This window comes from Phyllostomus hastatus, unplaced genomic scaffold, assembly GCF_019186645.2.
Source record: "Phyllostomus hastatus isolate PE091 unplaced genomic scaffold, TTU_PhHast_1.1 phas_scaffold_182, whole genome shotgun sequence".
Classification (NCBI taxonomy): Eukaryota; Metazoa; Chordata; class Mammalia; order Chiroptera; family Phyllostomidae; genus Phyllostomus; species Phyllostomus hastatus.
Genome location: NW_025334013.1, coordinates 20,468,214 through 20,483,787, shown reverse-complemented (window position 1 = coordinate 20,483,787; position 15,574 = coordinate 20,468,214). Strand labels below are relative to the sequence as shown.

The following is a 15,574-nucleotide window of genomic DNA, read 5'->3' as shown; positions in this document are numbered from 1 at the left end:
TCTTGTTACCTTTTACGTTTCTCATTCTCAGTTGCCTTTCACACCTGAAAAACCTTTGGTCCCAAGGTATGTCTGTTCCTGTCTACCTTCTCGCTGGCTTCCCCAGCTGCCTCTATGGTATCTTAGAGACATGACACAGCCATCTGGGAAGGAAAACTCATCCCCTTTCATGCTCTGGAATGGTGAGGAAAGATACTGCTGTTGCTAGGTTACTTAAGCTCCTGGCACACTTTAACAACAGACTCTTATGCTCTTACCATAAGGCAACATGGGCCCCCAGATCCTCTTTATTTTTCTCATTTGGACCTTTGCAACAGCCTCCTAACTGGCCTCCATGCTTCTAAATTGCATGCCTGCTCCTATCTCTCTTTCATGTAAAACCCTTCAAATATTATTCACTGCTTCCAGAAGAGGTTCAAACTGGGAACCTTTGGATCAAATTTGGTTCACAGATGCACTGATATGTTTTTATTTGTACGGCTTTAAAAAAAAATTGCCTTGGCTGGTGTGGCTCAGTGAGTTGAGCACAGCCTGTGAACTGAAAGGTTGCTGGTTCAATTCCCAGAGAGGCAACCAATTGATATTTCTCTCACACATTCACACATTGATGTTTCTCACCTCTCTTTCTCCCTCCCTTCCCCTCCTCTAGAAATGAATAAATATCACCCTGGCTGGTGTGGCTCACTGGATTGGGTGCTAGCCTGTAAACCAGAAGGTCGCCAGTTCAGTTCTCAGTTAGGGCACGTGCCTGGGTTGCAGGCTGGGTCCCTGGTTGGGGGTGTGTGAAAGGCTAATCGATGTTTCTCTCCCTCCCTTACCCTCTCTCTAAAAATAAATGACTGAAATCTTAAAAAAAAGTTGTGTTTTTTTTTAAGTAAATGACCAGGCTGGCGTAGCTCAGTGGATTGAGCACAGGCTGTGAACCAAAGCATCGCAGGTTCGATTCCCAGTCAGGGCACATGCCTGGGTTGCAGGCCATGGCCCCCAGCAACTGTGCATTGATGTTTCTCTCTCTCTTTCTCCCTCTCTTCCCTCTCTAAAAATAAATAAATAAAATCTTTAAAAATTTACAAAAATAAATAAATAAATAAATAAAGTAGATGAATAAATAAAATCTTAAAAAACAAACAACAACTTGGACCCACAAGTCTTTGCTGGAGATTTCTGTTGGGGAATTTTACATAATAATCTGGGTATCTAGCTTCTGTTTAAAAACTGGAAGATGCAGCAAAATCACTAGAAGCTGAGTCAAGAAGTTAGTCAGTCTATACTCTCTAGTTACTAGAGACTTGGTACTAGTTCAATACCCAATCACAATTTTTTTGTTTTACTCAGGCTTTCATTTTAAAATTTTAATAAAGTGATTTTTTGTTTAAGATTTTATGCGTTTATTTTAAGAGTAGAAGGAAGGGAGAAAAACATCAATGTGTGAGAGAAACATTGATAGGTCGTCTCTTACACACCCTCAACTGGGTACCTGCCCACAACCCAGGCATGTGCCCTGACTGGGAATCGAACCCAAGGAGACCTTTCAGTTCACAGGCTGGCACTCAATCCACTGAGCCACACCAGCCAGGGCCCCAATCACACATTTTTTTAGACACTGGATTGTTTGACCCTGGCCCATCAGGGCTACTTAGTACACCACATCCAATCTTTGCCAACCTCTCCAGCTCTAGCTGCCCTCACTCACACCTGTGAACTTTACACTACAGTAATACCTACACACTAAACTACTTATATTTCCCCCAAATACACCATATTGTTCTTACCTCTCTGTCTTTTTGTATATGTTCTTCCCTTGGCCTAGAATACCAGTCCCCCTCCTGAATTCCAGGCTAAATTCCATTCAACCTTTAAAACTGCTCAGATATCACCTCTGGGAAACATCCCAAGGCTCCCTTCCTCCTTCATTCCCCTTATCTCTGCATCTTGAACATTTTTTAATTGTTGCACTTACACACTATACATTATCTGTGTACATATCATTCTCTAGCACTAGAGTAAACTCCTCAAAAACAGATTTTCTATCATTTACAGTGGTGTCTGCCACATAACAGCCACTCAACACATGTTTGATGAACGAGTATTTAAGAAAATAAGATAATAAATGACCTAAGGGAAACCAGAGCTGATGAGATTAGGGGGAGGTAGAGCTACCAGTAACTCACATAGATTTCCATTTTTCGGTAGAGACCATAGTTAAGTAGCAAATTGTGAGTCATGCGGATTCGGTGAGGCTTCATTGGGTGGCCTTGTCCATAATAGTAATTTCCAACATCCCCTGAAGAAGAAAGAGTGACAGTTTCAGTGACACAGTTAGACCCACTCCCAAGAGAATCCAGAAATTTTTCCAATAAACTCCTAGGCAAACTGTCTTCCTGGCCCTGGCCAGTGTGGCTCAGTGGGTTGGGCATTGTCCTGTGAACCGAAAGGTGGAGGTTCAATTCCGGTCAGGGCTTGGGTTGCAGGTTCAGTCTCCTGAGGCATGTACAGAAGGCAACCAATCGATGGTTTTCTCTCACATTGATATTTCTCACCCTCTCTTTCTCCTTCTCTCTCCTTCTCTTTGAAATCAAAACTAAAATTAAAACACACACACACACACACACACACACACACACACCAAACCTCTCTTTCTGGTTCACTGTAGTCTCTAAAATTCTCGTGCACCTCAAGGAAAGATAACTCCAAAAGAAAAAAAAAGCAGGGATTCCTGGAGAGGTCAGATGAATGTCAGTCTAGCCCAGTTTCTTCCCCTGTGACTCACAGGCACTACTAGAGAGTGTGAGGGGTTCAGTCCAAAGCTACTTTGGAACAGCAGCCAGTGAGGTGACACTGTATCTCCAAGGAATCCACTCCCACAACAGAAAATAACCATCAATACTCAAAATTATTTTAAGCCACAGTATACCTCTTCCACATTGTGACACTTTACGGTGTCAAAGCACGTTCACATTCATTTTCTTACTGGATCCTCACAATAATGCTATAAAACAGTTAGACAGAGAGTTTTATTCCCATTTTATAGAAAACTGAACTCTATCATCACTTGCTTCATCTATAGCAATACCCTTCTAATTGGTCCTCTGCCTTCAATTCAAACTACCTGCCTTACTATCACCAGTCATTCCCTCATAAACAGCTCTGATAATATCACCCCCACTCAAAAATCTTTAATGGCTTCCCATACCCTACAGGATGAAGAATACAGAACTACTTCAGCCCTGGCTGGGGTGTCTCAGTTGACTGAGTGCCAGCCTGTAAATCAAAAGGTCACCGGTTCAATTCACAATCAGGGCACTTGCCTGGGTTGCAGGCCAGATCCCTGGTTGGGGGTGCGTGAGAGGCAACCGATCAATGTATCTCTCACATACCAATGTGTCTCTCCCTCTATTTCTCCCTCCCTTCCCTTCTCTCTAAAAATAAATAAATAAAATCTTTTTTTTAAAAAAGAACAACTTCAGTAACCTGGCATTCAAGGACCTTCTTAATCTACCATTCCAGCTTCACCACCACCCTCCTCCATAACTCTCTCCCTCTCTATCCTCTAGCTGCCAGTAGATACACTACTACAGCCTTTGGGCCAAATACAATTGGATGCCTGTTACTTTGTAAATAAAATTTTACTGGCACACAGCCATGCTGAGTTTATATATTGTCTATGGCTGACTGCACATTATAATAGCACAGCTGAGCAGTTAAATAATTGTGACAGAGATCCACCCATATGGCATGCAAAGCCTAAAATATTTACTATCTGACCCTTTACAGAAAGTTTGCCAGTATCTACTCTAAACACACTGGATTATTATCAGTATCCTGAACATGGCAATCGCCTTTACCAAATATCCTTAGTTGAGACTGTTCCTTTGACCTAGAAAGTCCTGTTTCTGATGATCTCGTGCTACAGAGCCCAGCTCAAGGTCCAAACATATTCCTGATCAGAATAAATGGTCTTCTCCTCTCTGACAATTTGTATATAGCACTTAATTCATTTTGTTTTGTGTCTGAATTACTGACATATCTATTTATATCCACAAGACTAGGGCACTCCTTTAAGGCAAGGACAAATATACCCTGTGTATCACAGAAGCTCAAAAAATATTCAAAGACTTGAACTGAGACTCAGAGAAGTTAAGTTGAAGCTCAAGATGGCACAGGCAATGAGTGGTCTGGGGTCCACTCTTCTGACTTCAAATCCAGTGTGCTAAAAGCTACTCTGGGTTTCCTAGGTGCCTACTTCAGTTCACACTTAATCTAGACAGCTCTGTGAGTCTACTTTCTACAGGTAGAAAGTTCCTGTAACAATATTCCAAATCTAGTGAACTGCACACCCAAAGATCTCTCCGTAGGAATCTATCAGGATGAAGAAGATTTTTCAGCATCCGTAAAAAAAAGGTCCCAACCTCTAATCCACTGGTTTGGTGGTGCCAAAAAGGTTTCATTCCAGGGATCAATGCACTGTGGGGAATGCCACCAACAGCATCCAAGCCACACTCCAAATCTCTTTGATATAGACATGGCCTGGAATAATGAGAAATTTCTAAACAATTGGATGTTTAGGATCTTATCCTCTTCTCTATTTCTCTTTAAACAGACTTTATTTTTTAGAACAACTGCAGATTTACAGAAAATTACAAAGACAGTAGAGAGTTTTCAGATACCTATAACCAGTTTCCCCTATTATTAACATTTTACACTAGTAAAATAAGTATTTGTTATAACTAATGTATTAACCAACATTAATACATTAACTCAAAGTCCATACTTGACTCAGATTTCCTTACTTTTTATCTAATGCCCTTTTATCCTCTTCTAATCTTAGTGAGGCCTCTGAGAGCAGGGACTATGCTCTCAGCCAGAGCCACAAGCCAGAGTACAGCTTATAAGTGAGACCCTTATAAGGGACCCTTGTCCTACGTAGACACAGACTTTGAGATGCGGTAGCAAGGAAGGCGGGCAAAAAGTTGTCTCCAGGGCCCCTCAAATAACCTTATCAGCCATGATGATTGGGTAGAATAGGTTCTCAAGGTATTGGCTGAGACATCCAGATGCAGATCCAATTTGTTGGCAGTCAGTAGTCACATGGCCAATATCACGATAAATAACTGGATTCCTGCTTACCCATGTCTCTGGTATGGGCCTTGATCCCTAGCAACTCACTTGCCTGGATCTAGCCAAGGCTTAGACTTGAGGAACTAAGATAACTTAACTATTTTTTTTCACATTTGTTTTTTTTAAGATTTTATTTATTAATTTTCCGAGAGAGAGGAAGGGAGGAAGAAAGAGAGGGAGAGAAACATCAATGTGTGGTTGCCTCTTGTATGCCCTCAACTGGGGACCTGGCCCACAACAGCCAGGGCCCAGGCATGTGCCCTGACTGGGAATCGAACCAATGACCCTTTGGTTAGCAGACTGGCACTCAATCCACTGAGCCAGACCAGCCAGGCATTTTTCACATTTCTTGTTTTTTTATTTCAATACTTAAAATACTCAAAGATGGAGTATTATATTCATTGACATCTCTATGGAAGATATACCAAACAAAGCATATAGGTATTCCACAATTATAAGATACCTTATCTAGAAAGCTAAGGGAATACCTGAGGGTGGGGACCAGAGACGCCATCCTCTTAAAAAAATTTTTTTAATTGATCATGCCCTCTTAATAATTTTTAATTAGGTAGCTGAGACACTTCAAATGAAATAATTCTTTTTATTTAGATACAACTTTTAAACTTTAAAAGCACTTCCCCTGCTATTTTCAGAGGAGAGTGACCTGAGGTATAAAGGTAAAGTGACTTGCCTAATATGACAAAGCCTCTGAGCGGCAGAGGCAAATCTGAATCCCAAGCTAGTGACCGCACTACAAAACTGTTTCTTTTATTTCTTACTTTTTAAAAATATTATTTATGCTATTACAGTTGTGCCAATTTTTTCTCCTTTGTCCCCCTCCACCCAGTCCCCCGCACTCCCTTTCGCAATCCCCACACCATTGTCCATGGGTCCTGCATATATATTCTTTGGTTAATCCCTTCACCTTTCAATCAGTCCTCACATACTTCCTCCTCTTCCAGTTCCTTAAAAAGTAAAAAGTCTCAACTTCCAGCTAAAATGGAGGCTTAGGAGTCCTAAAATGGAGTCCTAAAATGTACACAAACCTACCCACCTGGGAATCAGCACCAAAAGGGCCCAGTTTGCTTGTGGGTAGTGGAGGAAATGACTGAGAGCAGGACAAGCGAGCAAGTGGCATTGTTCCCTCTCTGACCCCTCCCCCACATACAACGCCACAAGACAGCAAAGTAAGTTGTCTCACCCTTGTAAATACCAGTCTCCACCCCTTATAACATAAGGAGTGTGCTGAGACAAAGAAATATGGCCCAGATGAAAGAACAGATCAAAACTCCAGAAGAAGCCCTGGCTGGTATGGCTCAGTGGACTGAATGCTGGTTGGCAAACCAAAGGGTTTCCAGTTTGATTCTCAGTCAGGGCACATGCCTGGGTTGCAGGCCAGGTCCCCGATGTGGGAAGAGGGCGGGGGTGGAAGGGTGCTGGAGGGCAACCACACATTGATGTTTCTCTCCCTCTCCCTCTGTCTAAAAATAAGTAAGTAAAATCTTAAAAAAAAAAAAACAAAACTCCAGAAAAAAAACTAAGCAACAAGGAGATAGCCAATCTATGAGGTGACGAGTTCAAAACATTGGTAATCAGGATGCTCACAGAAATGGTTGAGTACAGACCCAAAATAAAGGAAGAATTGAAGACTATACAAAGTGAAATAAAGAAAAATATACAGGGAACCAACGGTGAATGGAACGAAACTGGGACTCAAATCAACTATTTGGAACAGAAGGAGGAAATAAACATTCAACCGGAACAGAAAGAAGAAATAAGAATTCAAAAAAATGAGGAGAGGCTTAGGAACCTCCAGGACAACTTTAAACATTCCAACATCTGAATTATAAGGGTGCTGGAAGAAGAGCAAGAGCAAGAAATTGAAACCTTATTTGAAAATATAATGAAAGAAAACTTCTCTAATATGGCAAAGGAAATAGACATGCAAGGCCAGGAAGCTCAGACAGTACCAAACAAATTGGACCCAAGGACCACACCAAGACACATCATAATTAAATTACCCAAGATTAAAGATAAGGAGAAAATCTTAAAAGCAACAAGAGAAAAGGAGAAAGTTACCTACAAAGGAGTGCCCATAAGGCTATCAGCTGATTTCTCAAAGGAAACTTTACAGGCAAAAAGGGGCTGGAAAAAAGTATTCAAAGTCATAAAAGGCAAGGACCTACATCCATCATTAGCCTATCCAGCAAAGCTATCATTTAGAATGGAAGGGCAGATAAAGTGCTTCCCAAATAAGATAGAGGAGTTATCTTTAAGATCAAGTTAAAGGAGTTCATCAGCACCAAGCCCTTATTATATGAAATGTTAAAGGGACTTATCTAAGAAAAAGAAGATCAAAACTATGGGACTTCCGGCAAGATGGAGGCATAGGTGGATGCACTGTACCTCCACGCACAACCAAGATTAGAACAACAACAATTTAGAGGCAGAACAACACCCAGAACTGACAGAGAATTTATTTGAATGGAAGTTGTACAGCCAAGAAGTTGAAGTAGACCCGTTCATCCAGACTGGTAGGAGGGATGGAGAGGAGCAGCCGGGTGCAGGCCGCGGCACTCGGAGAACAGGGAGAACTGGGCACACAAGGCAACCGGGAGAGAGTAAGGCATCTGGGGTGCGCAAGATCGCAGCGGGTGGACCCTGAGTACGCAAGTGCCAGCTGGCGGACCCAGTGAGGCAGCGATTGTAGACCAGGGCAGAGTGCACAAGCCAGGATCCCAGAGAAGGGACTGAGGTCCCAGGGGAATGGAGCTACCGCCATTGTTCCCTCCCTCCAGCCCCCGCCCCCACATACAGTGTCACAATCTAGCGACTGGGGTGCCCAGCCCAGGGAAACACCTAAGGCTCCGCCCCTCACCGTAACAGGAGCAACCAGACCAAAAAAAAAAAAAAGAGAGAGAGAGAGAGAGAGAGACATGTCTCAAACAGAAGAACAGATCAAAGCCCCAGGACTCATCCTTTTCAGCCACCAAGAGATAGCCAATCTAGCAGATGCACAGTTCAAAACACTGGTGATCAGGAAGCTCACAGAATTGGTTGATTTTGGGCACAAATTAGATGAAAAAAAATGCAGGTTACCATAAAAGAGATGAAGGAAGATGCATGGAGAACCAATAGTGATGGGAAGGAAACTGGGACTCAAAACAATAGAGTGGACCAGAAGGAAGGAAAAAACAACCAAGCAGGAAAGAATGAAGAAATAAGAATTCAAAACAACAAGGAGGAGCTTAGGAACCTCCGGGACATCTTTAAACGTTCCAACATCCGAATTATAGGGGTACCAGAGGGGAAGAGGAAAAGCAACAGATCGAACACGTATTTGAACAAATAATAAAGGAGAACTTCCCCACTCTGGCAAAGGAAATAGACTTCCAGGAAATCCAGGAAGCTCAGAGAGTCCCAAAGAAGTTGGACCCAAGAAGAAACACACCAAGGCACATCATAATTACATTAGCCAAAGTAAAAATGAAGGAGAGAATCCTAGAAGCAGCAAGAGATAAGGGGACAGTCACCTACAAAGGAGTTCCCATCAGACTGTCAGCTCATTTCTCAAAAGAGACCTCACAGGCAAGAAGGGGCTGGAAAGAAGTATTCCAAGTCATGAAAGACAAGGACCTACATCCCAGATTACTCTATCCAGCAAAGCTGTCCTTTAGAGTGGAAGGGCAGATAAAGTGCTTCTCAGATAAGGTCAAGTTAAAGGAGTTCATCATCACCAAGCCCTTCTTTTATGAAATGTTAAAGGGACTCATCTAAGAAAAGAAGATACAGAAAAAACATGTATAGTAAAAGGACAGCAAACTCACAATTATTAACAACCACACCTAAAGCAAAACCAAAAGAAACTAAGCAAACAACTAGAACAGGAACAGAACCACAGAAATGGAGATCACATGAAGGGTTAGCAACAGGGGAGTGGGAGGAGGAGAGAGGGGGAAAAGGTACAGAGAATAAGTAGCATAGATTGTAGGTTGAAAATAGATAGGGGGAGGGTAAGAGTAGTATGGGAAATGTAGAAGCTAAAGAACTTATGACACATGGACATGACTAAAGGGGGGATATGGGTGGGAGAGGGTGTACAGGGTGGAGGGGAGTGAAGGGAAGAAAACGGGACAACTGTAATAGCCTAATCAATAAAATACATTAAAAAAAAAAACTATGAACAAAGAGGCCCTGACTGGTGTGGTTCAGTGGACTGAGCACCCGCTTGTGAACTGAAAGGTCGCTGGTTCAATTCCCAGTCAAGGCACATTCCCAGATTGTAGGCCAGGTCCCCAGTTGGTGATGTATGAGAGGCAACCATTCAATGTTTCTCTCCCTCTTTCTTCCTCCCTTCCCCGCTCTCCAAAAATAAAATAAATAGCCCTGGCTGGAGTGGCTCAGTGAATTGAGTACTGGCCTGCAAACCAAAGGGTCACTGGTTCGATTCCCAGTCAGGGCACATGCCTGCATTGTGGGCCAGGTCCCCAGTAGGAGGTGTACAAGAGGCAACCACACACTGATGTTTCTCTCCCTCCCTTCCCCTTTCTCTAAAAATATATAAATAAAATATTTTTAAAATAATAATAAAATCTAAAAAAATAAACTATGAACAGTAAGATGACAACAAACTCACAACTATCAAAACCTGAACCAAAAGAAACAAAAACAAACTAAGGAAATAACTAGAACAAGAACAGAATCACAGAAATGGAGATCACATGAAGGGTTATCAGCAGAGAGGTGGGGAAGAATGGGGGAAGAGATACAGGGAATAAGTAGCATAACTGGTAAGTAGAAAATACACTACACAGGGGGAGGTTAAGAATAGTATAGCAAATGGAGAAGCCAAAGAACTTATATGTATGACCCCTGAACATGAACTAAGGTGAGGATGGTAGAAGAAGAGGGGATCAGGGTAGAGGGGGATAAAGGGGAGACAAAAATGTGATAACTGTAATAGCACAATCAATAAAATATACTTAAAAAAATAATAAGTCTCGCCCTGGCCTTGTGGCTCAGTTGATGATCCCAATGCGCCGAGGTTGTGGGTTCAATCTCTGGTCAGAGCACATACAAGAAGCAATCAATGAATGCATAAATAAGAGGAACAACAAATCAACATTTCTCTCTCTAAAAATCAACAAATAAAAAATTAAAAGTTAAAAAAAGTAAGAAGTTTCTTCTGTAAAGTTTGGGTCTTTTCCCTTTTTTAAAAATTTTTACTTATTGATTTTGAAAGGGGGGAACTATGGGAGGAAAGCGGGGACAGGAAGAAGTGGCGGGGGAGAGAGAGAGAAAAAAACTTGCTGTTCCACCCAGTTATGAAACCACTGGTTGATTTCTGTATGTGCCCTGACTGGGGATCGAATCAGCAACTTTAGTACATTAGCATGACACTCCAACCAACTAAGCTCCCTGGTCAGGGCTCCGTTTTTCTCTTTCTAAACCAAGAGTGTGGAGATCACGAAACTGTGCAAACAGATATGGCTGCAAATTTATAGGATCCAGCCTTAAATGTACCCCCACCACTGTCCAGCAATCCTTCCAAATTTATTTTCCTAAGTCCCATTTTCACAGCAGCTATTTAACAACTATTTCTCTTCAAGATTCCTACTGTAACAATTGCTCTCTCCCGCTCTCGGGAAAAAGAATATTCTCCTACTTCATCTTGAAAACTGCCTCAACTAGCCACATCAAACTTACCTACATTTGAACATTTCCTTGTCAGTTGCCTTCTCATCAAAAAGGAGCTTCCTCTTGAAGACTAGTGTCCCTACTTGTGCTCTGGTGTGCATCTCACCTGGCCTCCTCATGAACCTCCATCATTTCTAGTTCCTCTATCTTCAGCCTCCCCTTCTCTCTGGCTGTGTTTTTTTAAAGATTTTATTTATTTATTTTTAGAGAGAGGGGAAGGGAGGAAGAAAGGGAGAGAAACATTAATGTGTGGTTGCCTCTTGAGCGCCCCCCAATGGGGACCTGGCCTGCAACCCAGGCATGTACCCTGACTGGGAATTGAACCAGTGACCCTTTGGTTTGCAGGCCAGCACTCAATCCACTGAGCCACACCAGCCAGCCCTCTCTGGCTATTTTCCATAAAAATTTTAATATGGCCCTGACTGGTGTAGCTCAGTGAATTGAGCGCAGGCCTGTGAACCAAAAGGTCACTGGTTCGATTCCCAGTCATGGTACATGCCTGGGTTGTAGGCCAGGTCCCCAGTAGGGGGCATGACAGAGGCAACCACATATTGATGTTTCTCTCTCCTCCTCCCTTCCCCTCTCTCTAAAAATAAATAAAATCTTAAAAAATTTTGAATATGCTCAATTCTCAACCACTATATCTTCCCTTTATCAACAACCCTCTCTCTCTCTGTCCTGGACAAGCTTCATTAAAAAGGGTTCAACCTGATCTTCCCTTCACCCACTTCTTTAATTCCAAAACCTGCACAGGAAACAGTTTACAGTTCTTCCCAACACCTGGCCATTCCCTCCCTCTTTGGGCTTTGGAACCCAACACTTTCTGGTTCACTTACATCTCTGGCCATTCCATATGTATCTTTATTCTTTTAGTTAACAAATATTTACTAAAAGCCTACTAGGAGCTAGCACTGTTTTAGTGGTTGAGCATAGAGAAGTAGATAAGACATGGTCCCTCTCCCTTAGATATTCACTATCTGTAGAAAGTATGAACAAATAAGTGGGCAATTCCAATACACAGTGACAGTGCTATGACCAGGAGTACAGAGCATGAAGAACACTAGACTTTTCCTCAGTCCACTTCCTTAGAATTCCACACTGGATCCTCCTCTCTTTTCACCCTATAGAACTTCTTGGATGGTTGTGTCTCCTTCTATAATAAAATTTCCATCTGTATGCTGACAACTATCAAAAACCTTTATCTTTCCATTTCTGTCTTATAAGCTGCAGACGAGAATGTCCAACTGCCTGACACCTCCACTTCAATATTCCCCAGACATCTCAACTATGCAAGTATTTCTTTAAAAACAAAACAAAACAAAAACAAAAGTTATCAACTGACAATGATCTCCTCCAAATACTCAGCATCAAACTGCCCAAATAAAAAACTTGGGCTCTTTGCCTTCTTCCTTACCCCAACATTCACAAATTTAATTTCTGTCCCAGAGTGATAGTTCTAAAGTATAAATCTGATGATGTCACTAGCCTGCATATAAAACTTCAATGATTCACAAGTGCCCTCAGAATAAAGTACAACTTCTTTATGGTAGTATGCCCGGCCCTTCATGATGAGGTCCCCATTTACTTCTCCAGTCTCATCACTTGCGACCTTACCCTGCTCCCTACCTTCTACATTCCGCCTCAGACAGACTGTACACAAATATACCTGCTGTTTTCCAAAGGTGCTGTCCTCTCTCTCATCTCTAAACTTGCTTTTACCTTTGCCTTCCCTGTGCCAGGCTAATAACTCCTGCTCTTCAGATCCTACCTGAGAAGGCACCTCCACCCCCAACGCCTAAGGCTGGGCTGGGTGCCTCCTCTGTGGCCCCGATAACACTCCACGTCTCTTTATCCCAGCAAGGCACTGGAGGGCACTGCCACTGTCTGTCCCCGCCTCCAAACTGAGCAGAAGAGGAGAAGCAAATTGATCACCGCCCTGGCCCCAGCTCCCTAGTTCAGAGTAAGCTGCTGGATAGATTTTTGCTACATGACAAAGTTGAATCATTCTCCTTCCAACCGCAGGGACCCCATTTCCCAGTAGCAACTGCAGGTCCTGCTTAGAGGCTGGGGAAGGGACAGTGGTGACCTGTGGTGGCTAGTGGTGACCACTAGCTGGTGATTCCTGAAGGACTCTCCTCAAAAAGGATGAGGAAGGAAAGGGGCAGTGGAAGACTTTGGTATTCTCGGCAGGAAAATAGACCCTTGCAACGTTCTCCATCACATTCTGCCTCCCCCTTCAGACTCAGCCTCCCCTCTAGGAATCCCACGCCCTCAAACTCTCCCCATCAGACTTCAGAATTCCCGACCAAGATTACTTCAGGCTTCCCCAAGCGACCCTCTCGGCCTCAGACTCTTCCCTCAGTCTCGACCTCCTTTCCATTCCTCTGAGCCTCCTACCTCAGGCCCGACCTCCTTTTCTCAGCTTCCTCCCTCAGCCTTGGTCTCTTTTCCTCTTGAGCCTCTTCTCTCAGTCTCGACCTCCTTCCTCCGCCCGACCTCATTCCTCTCTGCCTCCTCCCTCAGCCCCGACCTCCTTTCCCCTCCAGCCTCCTTTCTCAGCCTCTCCCCAACGCCTCAAGCCTCTTCCAGCCTCCCGCTCTCGGATTCGGCCGGCCAGGCCCCGCCCCCGCTGCGAGGACACTGCTCACCATCGTAGTAGTAACAGACTTTCCTCCGAGTGCCCTGTGTCTGCGCCATCTTGCTCGCCTCCCGTCCCTCCCGTCCGTCGGTCGGTCCGTCAGGCCTCCCGCCCGCGGCTCGACTCAGCGACCGACCCAGGGGGAGGGGCGGGTCTCCAGCCTGCTCCGCCCACCCCTCCTGGGCTCACCTATAGCCGCGCAGCCCGGGCATTGCTCCAGCCAATCAGCTTCCGCACGGACAGGCCCGGAACTCGGCAGGGGGCAAGGGCAGCCCGGAGAGGCAGCCCCAGGGCCCCCTGGGCCTGTACCAAGGCCAGCAACAGGGGGGTGGGGGAGCTGTTTAGGGACCGTACCATTAGTCTCGGGGGAAGAAAGCTGGTCCGTAAACTTCACAGTCCCATTTAGGGGATGGAATCGTGCTTGGAGATCAGAAGCCAACTTTGTAATTTTACAGAGAACCCACCGAGGTCTACTGGGGAGGAAAAGTGACTTGCACAAGGTCACTCAGCAAGTGAAAGGGCTGAATTTGGATTAGAACCTAGATTTGGAGGAGGAAGAAATTACCTGACAAAGTTAATGAAGTTAATGAAAGTGCAGTCGTCCAAGTACTTTACCAGGGTCATCTCAGTTATTCCAATAATTCCTCACAACAGTTTTAGAGGAGGGCTTTTATCCCCATTTTACAAATAAACATAATGAAGTTGAGATCTTTGTGACTTAAATTCAGTTTTCAATTGTACGCATATTTTGAATTCCTGGTATGCACCAGAGACTCTGTAGCAAAATGGCAGAGCCCAGTCTTTCTTACTCCAAAGGCTACCTCCCCTTAGAGAGGGCTAAGGAGTGCCTTTACACCACAGGTGAGGAACACAAGGCCTGTGGGCCAAATCTGGCCCTCCACCTTATTTTATCTGTCCGGCACCTGGTTTCCACCCCACTGCAGTGCTGATTTCTCACTTAACTGTTAGAGAGTAGTTACATTTATATAGTCTTAAAATTATATTTGGCCCATTGAAGGCAACCTCGAGGCCGATGTAGCCCCCAGTGAAAATGAGTTTGACACTGCTGTTTTAGACAGAAGGAAACTGCCCCCTTATACTGGTGCAGGGTTTCTCACACTATTGAAGCTATTGACATTTTGGACTGGATAATTCCTTATTGTGGGGGGCTGTCGTGTGCACTGCAGGGTGTTTAGCAGCATTCTAGGCCTCTACTCCCTCCCAGCTGTAACAACCAAAATTGTCTCCAGACATTGCATGTTTCAGGGCAAGAGGGGGAAGGGATTGGAGGCAGTGTAAATTGCCCCCCACCCTACCCTCGACAACTACTGAACTAGGTCAATCAACTGGTCATAAACTGAAAGACTGAAAAACACTGAGATGGGCTATGAAAAATAAAGTAACAACAATATTAATATTTAGTGGGTACTTACTAGGTACCAAATAAGTTATTCACTAGTGGTCCTACAGTGAATAAGATACATTTTTATGCGTCTTAACAGTTTAAAGGGTGCTTGGGCACTTCTGTTCCTCACTTGGGAACTGTATTTCGGCCATTAATTATAAATAAAGGTAACAGATCTATTATAGAAACAACAAGGACCAGAGAATAATTCTAATTCTATTACCAGTTCTGTGCTGCTCCCTACCTAGGAATCTTTCTTGGCCTCCATTTCCCTCCTTATAAAATGGAGAGACTAAGAATACAAAGTTCACAGACTCCATAGCTGCATACAGTGTCCAAACAACACCATGAGTATGGCAGCATTTTATAGAACGCAGAACAGAAATTACAAACTCAGATGCCAACAGAGGTCAGTCAGGTGATATAAATGAGTGGGTTTATACAATATATATTAACTTGATTCAAGCGCTTTGCATATTTAAAAAGTTGAATTCTTCTTCACTTTCTTAAAGAAATACCTTGCTCCCCTCCTTCTTCAAACATGCTGCCATCTTAAGATGTCTTTAATTTTCTCCCTTTTTAATGGAAATGTGAGTGCAAAACAATTTCATTTTTCTTTTTATTATAAGAACAACAGTGCGCATACGATGACAAATAACTACAAACAATTTCATTGTCCAGGAGCAACAGAGAGTGGAAGGGACTCTGGCAAAGGG

General features: G+C 43.5%; 1 protein-coding gene across 2 annotated transcripts in view; it reads right to left on the bottom strand.

The window, feature by feature from the left end:
- The window catches only part of HDAC1 (histone deacetylase 1), a 37,346-nt gene extending 23,758 nt beyond the window's left edge, over positions 1-13,588 (bottom strand). Inside the window, exons 1-2 of one of the 2 annotated variants that reach the window (XM_045858973.1) lie at positions 13,464-13,588; positions 2,172-2,284 (exon numbers count right to left, since the gene is read on the bottom strand). In XM_045858973.1, coding sequence (XP_045714929.1) covers positions 2,172-2,284; positions 13,464-13,512 — 162 coding nt within the window. In that variant the 5' untranslated portion in view covers positions 13,513-13,588. The remainder of the gene's footprint in view (positions 1-2,171; positions 2,285-13,463) is intronic. The other variant, XM_045858974.1, reaches the window with a different exon arrangement.
- Positions 13,589-15,574: the final 1,986 nt, after the last annotated feature.